The following is a 15,829-nucleotide window of genomic DNA, read 5'->3' as shown; positions in this document are numbered from 1 at the left end:
CTTCCCTGGTGGCTCAGTGGCTAAGATTCCACGCTCCCAATGCAGGGAGCCTGGGTTCAATCCCTGGTCAGGGAACTAGGCCCCACATACCCCAACTAAGAGTTCACATACCACAGCTATAAAAGATCCTGCATGTGCAACTAAAGATCACACGTGCCGCAACCAAGACTCAGCCAAATAAATAAATATTAAAAAAAAGTTTAGTACCTATGCTGTATCGAAAATGAAATTGAACTGTTTCTTTCTTTTTTAGGGAGAAACCCCTCTTGACATGGCCCTGCAGAACAAAAATCGGCTCATTATTCACATGCTAAAAACGGAGGCCAAAACTCGAGCCAACAAAAATTTCAGACTTTGGAGATGGCTGCAGAAATGCGAGGTATTTTCATACAGGGCCTATCCTGTGGGCTCTTTGTCCTTTTGTTTTCGTGTTTGAAGTCATCAGGGAGAACCAAAGAGTTGGCCTACTGCTGCATTGTATCTGCCAATTGTATCTTTCCCATACATCCTGTAACCCAAAGTTGGAAATTTGGCACTTTTACTGGCAATTTATTGTTGGTTCTCAGCTAGATGGCTCAACAGCTCCATGTTACCTTTTGAATACCATAGCATACTTCATTTTTCACTTTCATGCATTGGAGAAGGAAATGGCAGCCCACTCCAGTGTTCTTGCCTGGAGAATCCCAGGGATGGCGGAGCCTGGTGGGCTGCCGTCTATGAGGTCGCTCAGAGTCGGACACGACTGAAGCGACTTAGCAGCAGCAGCATACTTCCACGTTTATTTCATGAGTGAATTGAAACACAAATAGTTTAGATTCTTAGAGACGCAAAAGGAAGAATCTTTGTTGCAAGGAATTTTATAGGGAGTTATTCTTAAAGAACTTGTTCCTATTAAAATTTTTTTCAAAGGGGAAATAATAACATTCAAAACGTTTTCTTAGAATCAGGAGGAGTTAAACTTAAAAAATGACAATGTTGCAAGCTTCAGGCATATGATGTCACTTCATAAAATTAAAAGCATCCAGAATTTTGAGAGATGAAACCCAACCTTTATTCTTTTTTTTTTTAACTTGGCAGTTCTTCTGAGTGGTGGTCTTCTAAAGTTAAAAGTGAACAACAACCACAAAAAAGTGAATGGATGATAGAAAAAATGAGAACGGTCAGCTTGCTCTTAGGTCCAGCAAAATCTAAGTTGTAATAGAGAATGTATTATTAAAATGGATATTGGATTGATTTGACTGTTTAACATCTTCACATACAATAGCGTTGTCTTCAGAATGTGTGGAATACCTTCAGATTCTAGATTAACAGGCATGAGATTTCTATGCAGAGGATCCCCACGAAATCTACACCAATTTTGCATTTAAGTATGGGAAGGGAGAAAAAAAGAAATAACAGTTACTTCTAGTCTCCTTTGCCATCTCCTCTGCTCCCTCCCCTGCTTTATTAGTAGAGTGTCCCAGGGTTTTGTCCTTGGACCTCTTTTCTATCTATTCATTCCCTTGGTAGTTTCCCTTCCATGGCTTTAAATGCTGTCTATATGTTGACAACACCCAAATGTATCTCTAGTTCAGACCTATCCAGTTACCTACTTGATTTATCCATTCACCATCCAAAAGGCATTGTCAGTATAGCATCCAAAACTGAGCTCCTGATCTCTCCTACCCCTTGCTCCCAACTATTCTGTCCAGAGCTTCCCCATCTCAGCAGGTGGCAACTTACTCTCCAGTTACCTTTGCCTCTTTGTCATACTGCGTATCCAGTCCATCAGAAAAACATATTGGCTAGTTCTGCCCTCAGTGTATACCCGGCATCTGACCTTTCTCACCGCTTTACCATGACACTGGGGTCCAGCAAGATGAATTCCTGCAGCTCTCTGACATTTTCCTGCCTCCACTCACCTCTAGTCTCTTCTCAGTAGAGCAGTCAGATGAATCTTACAATGTAAGTCAAATCCTGTCATTTATCTGCTCAGAATCCTGTGATGTTTCCCTCTTTCTCCCAGAATAAAAGCCAAAAACCTTAGAACAGACAAGTGTACTAAGTGAATATTAGAGTATAGAGAAAGCTTCCATTTAGCTTTCTCTATACTCTAAAATTCACTTAGTATGTTTGTCTGTCTTCCCCTGCTAGAATTTAGGCTTCGTGAGAGAAAGACTTTAAATTCATTGATGTGTTCCCAAGTGCCTAGAACAGTGCCTAGCATATGATGTACACTGGAATATTTGTTGAACAAGGAAAGTGTGGCTCATCCATGAGTGTTGTATCTGTGATTAAAATTGTGAGATTCACATTTAATTATTATTTCTGTTCTGAGATTATATTGCATGTAGATTCTAAGTTTACCTTTTAAAAAAACAACCCTAGACTTGCTCATTTTGTGTTATCATGCAAATTAGAATTGGAAGCATATTAAAGATTTCCTGTCATTTGAAATTGACTTCCCTGGTAGCTCAGAGATTAAAGCGTCTGCCTGCAATGTGGGAGACCTGGGTTCGATCCCTGGGTCTGGAAGATCCCCTAGAGAAGGAAATGGCAACCCACTCCAGTATTCTTGCCTGGAGAATCCCATGGATGGAAGAGTCTGGTGGGCTACAGTCCACAGTGTCGCAAAGAATCGGACAATCATTTGAAGTTAGCCATTCTCAGAATGTGGTTTAGAGGAGTAAAGATTGTAGAAGATAGAGCAGAATATAAAGGTCATGCATACTGGAGTTAAGGGACCACACTGCACAGATGTGGCGTCCGGCTTTAATACAGACAGCCACAGTGTTGCTTCCTTCTTTTAACTTTGTGGAATAAACTCATATTATTAGCATCCTGAGGATGTGTTTCAGACTTTGACCTCCATGTGACATATGACACTGAGAATCTACTCTTCTTGAAAGTCCCTTCCCTTGCTTGACTGGAACATTTCTTCTGGTTCTCATCCTGCCTTTCTGGTCATACCGGTCACACTTCCTTACTCACATTTTGGGACTTAGCTTTTTTCCCCTTGAGTGTTTCTGTTGGCCAAGCTTCTGCCCTATTCACCTGCACACAGTCCTCAGGATGCTTTTCATTCCTGTCTTTCCAGTCGGTGTACTGATTAAAGACTAAGTTTTGACCTGTATGGTAGATCTGCTTTTCTGACTGACCCTGGCTATCTCCTAGATGTCTGTAATTCCACATGCCCTAAATGAAAGTCATCTTTTCTGCAGACTTGTTCCTTCTGACCTTCTTTATAAGGGCATGGCACCATGCAGTGCCCAGATTGGAACTCTTGTACTTTCTTCGTTGAGTCTTGGGTATACTGATTTTTGTGTGGTCTTTTTGTCCTGCTTTATGCCTTCTGGCATATAATACTGTTTGAAAGAAATCATTTTTAAATGTCAGCTATCACTAACATGTTTCTAGAACATCAACATTTCTTGAAGTGGAATACAGCAAAACTAAACATGTTTAAGCAACATTTTATTAATGCAAGATTTAAAAGATTGCTTTCAAGATTTGTAATTTCTTAAAGTTCAGATTTATCTATCAGCAATTTTGAATAAAAACTGTGTTGTGCTGTTATATTAACTTGCTATATATTTAGGAAATAGTTTTGCTTTTGAACTATTATTAGGTGCTTAGGAGGTAAAATCCATTAAGTTCTAAAATTCTGAATCTCTTAATAGGTCTTCCTGCTGCTGCTCCTTTCTGTGATTACCATGTGGGCTGTTGGATACATATTGGACTTCGATTCAGATTCTTGGCTTTTAAAAGGATTTCTTTTAATAATATTGTTTTTTCTGACGTCTTTGTTTCCAAGGTGTGTATTAGTTTTTGCAAAGCTGGTTATTGCCCTTCCAATTTGAGTACTCTTTTTTTACTGTTATTAGTTGGAGCCACAGATTTTTATTGAGCTATGAATGTTACTTATCACATAGAATGATCCTCAAGGTGGGAGGGCAGGGCTTTGGTGGTATATGATTTGACTGAAAGCAAATCGGTCAATCCAATAATTTAATTATATTGACAATTGGTAGAAAATAAATATCCTAGCTCACTTTTTTTCCCTGGGTCACTTTTTGAATTGTTAATGAATAATGGGAAGATTTTTGTAACTATTTTGCATCTTGAAGCATTTTTCCCATTTTTTGGAAATTGTTTTTTTTTCTATTCTAAATCTAAATTCATTTTAGGCTAGTTTTTAGCTCATAATGTTTTTTAGGTAAGAAACAACCTAAGTAAATCATAGGAAATTATAAAATAGTAACTGTGGTATAGTTCTATTTTTAATAATATATTCATACATTTTATATATATATACATATATACATTTTATATATTTACATATTTATATGTAATACACATAGGTATGTATATACATTGTATACAATGTATATACAATGTATGTATATACATTTTATATATTTACATTTATATATGTGTATATATTTACATATATACATCTGTATACATTATATATATGTGTGTATATATATGTCTATATATATACACATACACACATGTATATATATGTAGTCGCTAGTTAAGAGTCAGATTGCCCGGGTTCAAGTCACGCTTTACCACATGACAGTCTGACCTTGAGCAAGTTGGTTTACCTTGCTGTGCCTCGATTTCTTCATCTCTAACATGAGGATGATGTTTATGACCTGCCTTGTGGTTAATACAAATGTAAAGGTTAAAACCATTACTGATGCCCAGTACTCAGTAGTCAGTACCCCAGCGCTGCTTTTCGTCTCCCTTTCCCAGCAGAGCGGCATGCAGTTTCTACATGAAGAATGGGTCCCGTTCTCGGATTACTGCCCCCGCTGTTCTTCGCTGCTCCTCACCCCCACACCCAGTGCCCTCCCAGGCCCTCCCTGCCCTGTCCCACTTGGTCTGCTCACGCCCTCTCCTCCACTGGCTCCTTAGGCCAGGCCACCTCACTGATCTTCTGACTCCAGCTCTTATCCCACTGTAGTTCCTCCTCACTCAGCAATCAAGGGTGGGCTTTTAAAAAAGCAAACCAGTTTCTGTCTTCTCTCCCTGCATAAAGCCCTCCCGTGGCTTCTCCTTGTCCTCAGAATGTCATCCAGACTCCTTGCCTGTGAGGTGCTACGTAGTCACCCCTTCCCCTCTGGCATTATCGATTACTTTCACTGCCCTCCAGCCTTCTTTCTGTTTCTAGAACATAGGAAGCTCATACCCACCTGGGGCCTTGGCTCTTGCTTGTGTGTCTGTCTGCAGGGCTCTGCTCTGTACCACATTGTTACGTAGCGGGAGACGTCTCATGGACCTCAGCTCCCAGCATCCCCTCCTCAGCCAAGCCGTGTCTGACTGGCTCTGCTGTATCCTCCCCCATGGCACTTAATTACTATTTCCTGGAATGTAAGGCCCGTACAAGCAGGACACTTGTCTCTCCTGTCGAACGTTTTCAATCACTGAAGGAAAGGAAAATGTAACGATGATGATCTATAAGAGAGAATCTAAAAGAAAGTGTGTGTTGCTGTCTTCAGGGTGTGATTATGAGTGTTCCTATGTCCTTTGTCTGCTTACCAGCATTTTGTGGAATAAGCATGAGTTGCTTTTGTTATTTAAAAAAAAAAAAAAAAAGCATTAGCGGAATTTTACCACTTAGTCATTCAAGAACAGGACAGTAGGCTGGAAATGAATTTAAAAGCTCAAATTTCTGAAAAATAGTAAAATGCCTGAAATTGCCTGCTATGCAGAAAATTTGTAAGTTAGAGATATTCATTCATTTTCCACTAATTGGATTGATTTGGTTTTCAAATAAATTTTAAGCCAAATTGCAGTCACATTTTTTCTTTTTTCCAGAGAGAAAGCAAAGGCTGGCACAATATCTACTCACCTAGGATAGGGGCATTTGAGATTTTGTTTTAATAGAAACTCATGTTATAAAATTTTTATATGGAAACTTTGTGAGTTGAGGGCTTCATGTGCTTATGAAGTCCATAGGCTTAGCATATGGACACTGTTCAAATGGGAGACAAATGCATATGGCAGCTTTGTCCGTTCTACTTTTATTTCTTCCACTTTTCAGAGTCCCAGTTTCACGGAGTAAGCAGCTATAAACTTCCACTATTACTGGCTCCACAGGAGGTTGTTTGTTGATCCAGGCTGCTGTGTGATACCTGTCAGGAGTAGACAGGTCGTGGTAGCAGGCTGTTACAAATAAGATAGTTCACTGCACTACTTAATTAGGTCAAACAAATTTTGCTGCAGACAAGCCATGCCGTGAAGGTTATGTGGGCTCCAGTTGGCCTATTCTGGCAGCATACTGGGGGCCTGAGGTTTGGGATCTTTACTTGTTGCCAAGTGTTATTTTATCATAGTTGAGCTTAGGATCTTGATAGCTTTTTAAAAACCCTTTAATATGTGTGTTCAATCATTGTTGTTTTATGATATAAATTTTAAAATAGATCTAGGTAAACTATATTCATGCATACATTTACTGTATTGAGTATTTAATGTAAAAGATTTTTTTCTTTTGGAACTATAATAATAAACATTTGAGTAAGTTTTATGTGGACTGCCATGTTGCTTGTGATCCAAGCAAGATGGTTGGGGTTTGATGACGAGAGCCACCGATAACCTGTATGTACCTTTTTATGTTATGTGTCTGCTTCGAAAGCTGATTGTAGGATAAAAATGCTCAAGGTTGTGTGCCTCCGTGTGTTTCAAAAATACACTGCTTGCTTCACATTTAGCTTGTTAAATGTGAAGATGAGTCTCCAGGGATTTAAATTTTTGCATTTTGAAAATAGAACATGTATTTGAAAATACAACATGCCAAAAATACAAATATGTATTTCAATAGAGATGAAAAAGATTAATTGAAAATATAATGTTATTGGGAGTGAAATAACATGCAAGTTAGTTACAGGAACTAGAACATTCACTTTTTGAGAGTCCCAGTGTTTCCGTTTTCTCACACGTAAAATGAAGCGATGATGGTGCGTGGCTCTTACCACGTGGAAAGTGGCACATGGCGCTTAGTGAAAGCTGTTGTTGTTATCTGAGGTCGTCTTTATTTTCACTGTTATTATTATTTAAGGGAATTTAGAACTGAGATGAATATGATTCATACTTACTTTCACTAATACCTTATGTTTATACTTTTTTTCTTTTAGGTTCTTGCTCGGGTACAAGAGCCTTATATACTTACCAACAGTCTTTCTGCTGAGTTCCATTTTTTGGATGTTTATGACTTGGTTCATCTTATTCTTTCCTGATATCCTTCAAGTTTACATTTAAATGCATATCTCGTTTAGCTTTTAAAAATGACTAAAATTTAGATACTAGATGAGATCCAGGGAATGCAAATCAAATTTATATTAATTTAATGGTCCTGATTGAAGGTGTTTAATGTTGGAAATCTACTGAATTCTGGACATGATCTCAGGGTACACTATGGAAGCAGCAGGTGTTTAGTATTAATTACACATAGGAAGGAAACAGTTTAACAATATATTAAAACAGTGAATGAATTATTTAGATCCATAAAAATTACTGTATTGCCTTGAGGTTCTCTTTAAGGTCAGATGGTTCTCTTAACTTGGTCAGCAGTTATAGTCGTTTAATAAATCTGGATACCAAGATTACCTGTATAGGTGGAATACTGAAGGAAATGTGTCCTCCTCAGCAGTGGTCAGTGCAGTGTTATTATCCAAGGCAGTGATTTTCAGTGCACAGTAAAAATAAATTTGTGTTGCCACCCAAAATATATGTGAGACAAAAGCACATCCTAATACTTGCTTTACTCTAATAGTTTTGTTTTTTATTCTATTTCCTTTTTAAAAAATGCGAGTCATAGGCCACTTAAATCTTTCATGACCTACTAGTGGATGGCAACTCATAGTTTAAAAAAACAACAACTCATCCAAGGGATTGGTTTATCACTTGAGGAGCAGGGCCCAGGCCAAATCCAGTCACCTGAAAGTGAGGATAGGGGTTGCTGCTGCTGCCGCCAAGTCGCTTCAGTCGTGTCCGACTCTGTGCAACCCCATAGATGGCAGCCCAACAGGCTCCCCCGTCCCTGGGATTCTCCAGGCAAGAACACTGGAGTGGGTTGCCATTTCCTTCTCCAGTGCATGAAAGTGAAAAGTGAAAGTGAAGTCGCTCAGTCGGGTCTGACTCCTAGCGACCCCATGGACTGCAGCCTACCAGGCTCCTCTGTCCATGGGATTTGCCAAGCAAGAGTATTGGAGTGGGTTTCCACTTTCATGCATTGGAGAAGGAAATGGCAACCCACTCCAGTGTTCTTGCCTGGAGAATCCCAGGGACGGGGGAGCCTGATTGCCTGCTGTCTATGGGGTCGCACAGAGTCGAACACGACTGAAGCGACTTAGCAGCAGCCATTGCCTTGGATAGGGGTTGCTGCTGCTGCTGCTGCTAAGTCGTTTCAGTTGTGTCCAACTTAGTTAATAGCTATTTATAGCTCCCATTAGGAAGGAAGCGTTTTCTCCAGTTTTCAGAGTTCCCACCTCTTTCTAGGCTCCTTTCTCTTCCTCAAAGGGCCCTAGGAAGCTACTAAAAGCCTTGCTTTCCTTACAGGCCAGGAAAAGGGATGTGGTGAATAGACGTGTACCTTTAAGCATATTCCTTTAACTCTGTTATTTCTCTTTCTGGGAGTGATACACTTGAAAAGAAAGAATACTGCTTATAAGAGAGATGCGTTCACTCAGTTTATTTTTTCATTGGAATAAATGTAAAGTGAGAGAGGCATATGAGTTCTGAGTGCATTTATCACCCTTCATTATAACATGTTTTTACTTTAGTGATGCTCTTTATTTCTGAGCGTTATCTCTAGTACTTTTCAGATTCCTTTAAATAAATGGCATAGTATACCATGGGGGTCATTTTGACTTTTCAAAAGATCTTAGTGCATTAATTTTCATCTCAATTATTGATTTGAGGGCAGCTTTTTAAGCACTGGCCTTATGACCACCATTTAATAAAGGCTTGGGTGATATTATGTGATACAAAAATACTTTTATCACTTATAGAAGTCCCAAGGCTAGTAAATGTTTTGGTAATTGACGTGGTACTGAAAGGGCTGACTGATATTTTCATACACAGTGGAGTAAACATAGTTTAAAAATTGTGTTTCTTGATGACTTTTTAAAATGTGGGTAACTCGTGCTCTTTCAGATTTTGCATCAAAAAAGTGTGGTAGTTTCAATTACAGAGGTATTTAGTTAGTACTCAGCTGAGTTTACTGCTGTCCAGTATTTGTGAAGATGTCATAACATGAGAAGGACTGATTTGATTTCCATAGCTGGACAGAATCTTAAAAGATGTTGGAGTTGACAGGAAGGTATTTTACTGACATGTACAGCATGAAGCCAGTTGTTCTAGTAAGCGCCCAGGCTGCTGCTGGTGGGTCCAGGTCAGTCAGTAGGTGGCGCCATCAGATCAGTGTTTTCCAAGCTGAATGCTAAATGCTATCTGAACTGCCTTCGGTGTGCACTGAGGTGCTGCCCTGAAAAGACCCATCCTGAAGGTGTAGACTAGTGTTGCCGTGTCTGGATTGCATGGGGCCTCCACTCCCACAGCCGCTTTGCCCATCACGGGAAGAGGGCCTGGAAACATTGTGGAAGGAGTGTGGTCTTTGGAATCAGACAGAATGAACTGGAGTTCTGGCTTTTTTTTTTTTTTTAATTCTTACTAGTTATTATGTGAAGTGAAGTGAAAGTCATTCAGTTATGTCTGACTCTGGGACGTCATAGACTGTAGCCCACCAGGCTCCTCTATCCATGAAATTCTCCAGGCCAGAATACTGGAGTGTGTTACCATTCCCTTCTCCAGGGGATCTTCCCAACCCAGGGATCGAACCCAAGTCTTCCACACTGCAGGCTGATTCTTTACCTGCTGAGCCACGGTACCATTGGGCAAATAATTTCACTGAATATCAGTTATCCTATAAATCAGGGATAACAGTACCAAGTTCATCAGGTGGTTACAAGTATTACTATGTTAGGATATCTGTAAAATGCTGACCATAGTCCCCATTCTGTAAATAATACCTATTATTTTATTATTATCAATTACTCTTAAGAACAAAATCTGTGTGGAAGGTTATATGTTGGAATTTTAAGAGCAGCTCTAGGTTAGCTCTTGAGATGAACACTTTCTTTTAGTGCCTTTTGTGTGTACAGCGAGTGATATGTGGTGCCGGGTTTGAGAGAAGGAGAGAAGGCCTTACTGCTGAGTTTGAAGGTAAGATTAAGATTCAGCAAAGAGATGGTGAACCACTGAACATGACGTTTGGGATTCCAGCTATAGCTGAGTTAAATTTAAGAGGGATAAATATGTGAAGTCCTAATACTGAGTTTCAGACAGTCAGCGTGATACAAGTGCACATCGTGATGAGAATGACACAGCTTCAGATCAAATGAAAAAGAGCCAGGAGCTTTGACTAGAAGCTGGGTATGTGTAGTGATGCGGCTTTCAAGGAAACCAGTGTATCATCTAGTAGTATTAGGACGTGAGTGTCCAGGCAAAAGACATCAGCATCTCACGGTCTACTGCGCTAGTCAGGACACACCTGAGATGTGTTTGCTCTGTTTCACATTCTGTTCTTTCGAAAAGAGACAGTGGCAAACAGAGGGACACATGCAGGAAAGTGTGTTGTACGAGCAGTGATACTGCTGCTTATCCTGGAGGTGTAAGCTCTGCCTTCCAATTTCAAGTGCCTGAAAGTCTGTCATTTGGAAGCCAGTGCATTGTACAGAATGAGCACTCAATAAAAATGTTGGAAGCAGCCCCTGTAGCATCTGCCTGTAGGGCAACTGTAGTGTAGATCTACAGTGTAGATATAAAGGAGCTAAAGAACGAAAACCAGTTAATCCAAGTTATAGAACGGCAGATCTCAGATCCATGTTGAGAAATATTTTTAGCTACAAAAGGGTCACAGGCTAACTGGGGAGGTTAAATTGTCTACAGATAACTATAATCCAGGGCTGACTGCCATAGAATTAACATTCTTGGGTTTAGGGAAGGGAGAGAATCCTTTTCCACAGGGAAAGACCTCAAGTGAAAGGAAGGCTATAAGGTCTTGAAGGCAGTTAGGACTTGGACATCCTAAAAGTATGATTTTAGAAGTAAATGGGGAAAGTGGGGAGCACTTGAGAGCAGTGAGCCATACAGAGCAAGCGCATGGGAACAAGGAATGCTTGGCTTTTATGTGAGGGAATATAGTGAAGGGATCTGTTTATTTGGAAGGAGAGAATCCATCAATTTCTGCAGGATTTGTTTTAAAGATTATTCGGAACAGGAGCCCAAATTTGTTCCACTCAGTACGTGAGATTATCCTGTGATTCAGTTGGAGGTTTTTGAGACTGTGTCATGTATGTTGATCAGGATTTTAGGGGAATGCAATTTCAATTTCACACAGCTTTTTTTTTTTTTTTTTGGATCCTGTCTCTTTCATAAAGCCAGGCCCATCTACGGATAAACCAATAAGCTAAACCAACCATTCCTGCTTACCAGAACCAGATGTGGTTGTGCTGGTTTTTTGTGGGTAAGAGCAGTGCTTCTCAAACTATAATGTGTGTGTGCCTCCCCTAGGGATCTTGGTAAACTCCACAGTCTGCTTCTGCAGGTCTGGGGTGAGGTCTGGAGCTCTACCCTTCTAATAAGCTCCCAGGTAAAGCCATTGCTGTGGGTCCACGGACCACACTGAATAGCCAAGAGTTTAGAGTTTGTTCTATGGCTACGTGTTTCCACTCTGAAGTTTAGCACCAGGCAGCTTGGCAACACCTCCAAAGGCAGATACAGTTACTGTGTCAATATAATGATTTTAATTGGACAAGGAGAACTGGTTTACTGCTGGCTTATTGGTTCATTATTGCACGTTCATTTGTCTTTCCCTGGAGCAAAATTTTCCCTTTTGGTACAAAGGATTTGAACTACTTTAAAAGCACTTCAAAGTGGATAATGTCTATCTTTGAAACACTTTATCTTAACTTGTCCATAATATCTGCCTTTCCAAATAGTATCTAATTCGTAACCACTTTGCAAGGAGAGCAAATTTCTTTGTTTCTGAATTAACTCAGCCTAATACAACTACAAGAATTATGTTATTAAACTTCCTTGTAAGAAATATTTGCTAGCATTAATCTAATATATAGGGAAATATTTTTAATTAGAATCTCTGAATTCAGTGATTTGTTTCTTTGAATAGTTTTGTTAAAATGTATTAGGTGACCAGAAAATACTATTTTAGATGCGCACAAGAGAGGCACAATTACCCCATTAGATATTAATTTGTTTGGCTCTGGAAGGTTTTTCAGTATTTAGGAGGTTCTTCATATACCACAAGTATTCCTCTCAGTCTTTTAGATGAGTTTCAGCTGATGAGGAGGGATAATTATTAGCCAACTGTGAGCAAATTCCCATGGGAGTAGACCATAGGGTGGGACCAGGTTTTGGGTTGGTCCACCTAGTGGTGTGCGTATGTGGGAAAGGCAAGGGTAGAGTGCAGAGTGAAGAGGCTCTTAAGCCCAGTGATGAAATGTGCCTACCTCACAATTAGGGTGTTCTTACTGGAAGTTGGATATGTTCCTTAACTTGGCTTTCACATGTAGCAGGCACCCCTTTGTATTTCGTTTTCATTATCAGCATAGCAGCCTTCCTCTATTTTTTCTACAAGACTTGGACAACTGATCCAGGGTTCACTAAGGCTTCAGAAGAAGAAAAGAAAATGGTGAGCTTTCTCTGTACCGTTACTGGTTTGTTTTATAGAAGGGCGTGGAAACGATGTCGGTTTTCATTGTGACTGCATCTCCAGTGCCTGCGGCTAATCAGTCTGTTAGTCGCTTCAGTCGTGACAAACTCTTTGTGACCCCATGGACTGTCGCCCGCTAGGCTCCTCTGCCCATGGGATTCTCCAGGCAAGAATACTGGAGTGAATTGCCATTCCCTTCCCCAGGGGGTCTTCCCAACCCAGGGATTGAACCCGAGTCTCCTCATTACAGCCGAATTCTTCTGAGCCGCAGGGAAACCTGGCATACAATAGGTGCAGCGTAAATGTGGAATAATTAAATCAGCAAGCAGATTTCTTCACTGTCATTTATTTATATGAACGTTTAAAAAATGTTTTTATTTTCCATTACAGTAATATACCACCAAGACTTTTTCAGATATAATTTCTGTCAGTAGGTATAAGCTCCTGCTTCTTTATAATAATACTTAGGTAATCATCATACAGCTTAAATTCCCCTATTAAATATATGGAGAGTATCTAGGACGAGACCACGGGGAGTCCTCCTCCTTACTGGCTGAGGAGATGCCCTTTTTGTCCTCAGACTGAAATTGTCTGCAGTCACGGTGTGTCTCCCATTGCTCGTGAATGTTAGAAGTTGGGGAGATTGTCGTTTTCTCTGTTATCTAAAGCCAGTATTCCTGAAAGCCTGCCTTTGGAATTTATAACCATCAATTCTGATGTATAGGTGGGTTTTGTTCCTTTTTTATGAGTATATAATGTATGTGTTTATTTTTCTTTAGCATATTATAACTAAGAGATCATTGCCATTCATGGAATACAGGGAGGGGGAGCAATCTGTGCATTCTAATTTATTGACTGTGGTTGAAAATGCAGCCTTGAAAAGTCACATATTTCAGGCACAGAATGATATGGTGGCAGGTCTTCTAAATTGCTTTTCTAGCTATTGCAGTTTGGAGAGAGAACTATGAGAATGGTATATAACCATGCATCATCCATTCCCCCAGTAAAAAGCAAACGTAAGGTCAAACTTAATGTCTTTCAGAGTATCATCACCCTTGCAGAGACCGGCTGTCTGGACTTCAGAACATTTTGTACATCCTGTCTTGTGAGTGAGTCTTTTCCTCTATAATTCTTTTCCCATAGTAAAAGCAAATTCTTTGTTACAATGCTCATGTAAGCATTTTTCACATCTTCCTGGTATATTTATACACCTTTCTTTTTACCAGGTATAAAATTGGTTTCTTTTAAATTTTGCATTGCTGTCAGAACAATTTTCTGCCTTGAACATATAAGAGAATGATGTTTATAATCTCTTGAAGTTGCCTATGGTTGAACCTCTTTGTGTGTGTGGTTTGCCTTTTCCTGCCATGAAGCATATGTTAGAACTAACTTGGAGTCTCAGGATCACGGTAACCCTAGAAACCACCTAGTGAAACCTTTGATTTAGCAACTGAGGGTTCATGGCCTAAAGAGAGGAAGTAACTTTCCCCAAATTACTGACAGAGCCAGAAATGTAACTCGTGTTCGATTTCTCTTAGTCCGGTACTCACCCTGCTGTGTGGTGCTGCCTCATTTCCCCTTCATCGGTGTCAGTAGGCTCTGGACTCCATATCCTCTTATTGATGGCCCAATTAAAGTAGACACCCAGAAGCAAGAGCAACAAGGCCTTCCAGAGCCTGAGTGAAGTGATGATCACTATAGGATTATTTGTGCCAGTATGTCTTTATAATTTAGAAGCAAGATTTTGCTTTTGATTTGTTACCACTTTGGGATTCTGATATCTGCTTTTTGCTCTCTTAATTGTCGCCTTAGATAAGGAAGCCATTAAGGTCACTCCATTGCCATGTGTGCAACTCCTGTGTGGCTCGGTACGATCAACACTGCATGTGGACTGGACGGTGCATAGGTGAGAGTGTCAAGTTTCCATCTGAAGTTCAGCTCTCTTTTCATTAATGCGTGTGACTCAGAAAAAGCAGTAAGCATCAAAGGATCTAAGCATCTGTAGCTCTTGCTTGTCAGAGGATCAGCTCTGTGGTCTTAATACTTTTGGAACACTGATTTTTGAGGTTGATAATAATTTTAAAGCACCTTTATAGATAGTATCCTATTTGATCATGAGAGGTTGGTATTACTATCTTCATTTTAGAGTTGGAAAAAATACTAAAGGTCAAATTATTTGCTCGAGTTCACTTTAGTAGTATCAGTTTTCCACTCCAGATAGCATGTTCTTTCCATAATTTGTATCTTATCCCTTTTAGTCACCTTTTCTCCTTGCCTCCCAGGCTCAGGTAGGCACCAGAGCCAGAGATGGCAGAGGTCTGGGGCCTGCCTTCCATGGGAGTATTCATTGTCCTGATCTGCAAGCCCTGGGTTTCCTCTGAGCCTTCACAGTAAAAGGCAGGGCTTTATTATGAAGAACTTCAGAGTCTCATGAGTCTTCAAGGGAAGGTTATGCTTGTAGAATCTTGATGAACGAAAGGACCTTTCCGTGGTGCATTTTGATGTTTTCTACTATCGGGAAGATCCCCTGGAGAAGGAAATGGCAACCTACTCCATTTCTACTCCTATTCTTACCCGGGAATCCCATGGACAGAGCCTGGTGGGGTACAGTCCATGGGGTCACAAAGAGTCGGACATGACTGAGTGACTTAACACTTCTGTGAGCTTTTGTGTTTACAGAACAGGTGAAGAGATCATTCCTGTGTTCCCAGGCTTTGTGGACCCCATCCCACCATAGGGATGAGATGAATAGCATTGATGACAGGCAGCTTTGAATGGCAGTGGGAAAACAATAATATAAGCCCACATATTTTTATCACACCGTGTTTGCATAGTATTTGCATTTATATCATCCTCTTTGGTTGCCACAGGCTTGTGAAGTAGACAGAAGAGATATTTTCCTCATGTTACAAGAACACTGAATCAGAAGTTAAATGACCTACCTGTAGTCACACAACGTGTCATTTGTAAATCAGGGTCTCCTGATTCCAGTGGGTGTTGTTCCTTCTGCTGGGCTTTGAGAAGCTGGGAACATGATGGTGGCTAAGGAGCTTTGTGTCATTAGCGTCAAAATGCTGCCATTTCCAGCATGGGGAGGGGGCAGCACATGCA

At 40.2% G+C, this 15,829-nt stretch overlaps 1 protein-coding gene across 4 annotated transcripts in view; it reads left to right on the top strand.

Annotated features, from left to right (window-relative positions):
* ZDHHC13 (zinc finger DHHC-type palmitoyltransferase 13) overlaps positions 1–15,829 on the top strand; it is a 51,096-nt gene that overhangs the window by 23,876 nt on the left and 11,391 nt on the right. For all 4 annotated transcript variants that reach the window (XM_070782895.1, XM_070782893.1, XM_070782894.1 and 1 more), the window contains exons 8-13: positions 254–379; positions 3,660–3,793; positions 7,122–7,224; positions 12,575–12,697; positions 13,761–13,823; positions 14,531–14,624. In XM_070782895.1, coding sequence (XP_070638996.1) covers positions 254–379; positions 3,660–3,793; positions 7,122–7,224; positions 12,575–12,697; positions 13,761–13,823; positions 14,531–14,624 — 643 coding nt within the window. The remainder of the gene's footprint in view (positions 1–253; positions 380–3,659; positions 3,794–7,121; positions 7,225–12,574; positions 12,698–13,760; positions 13,824–14,530; positions 14,625–15,829) is intronic.

Source organism: Bos indicus, chromosome 29 (genome assembly GCF_029378745.1).
Source record: "Bos indicus isolate NIAB-ARS_2022 breed Sahiwal x Tharparkar chromosome 29, NIAB-ARS_B.indTharparkar_mat_pri_1.0, whole genome shotgun sequence".
In the NCBI taxonomy this organism is placed as follows: Eukaryota; Metazoa; Chordata; class Mammalia; order Artiodactyla; family Bovidae; genus Bos; species Bos indicus.
This window is presented reverse-complemented; position numbering and strand designations above follow the sequence as displayed.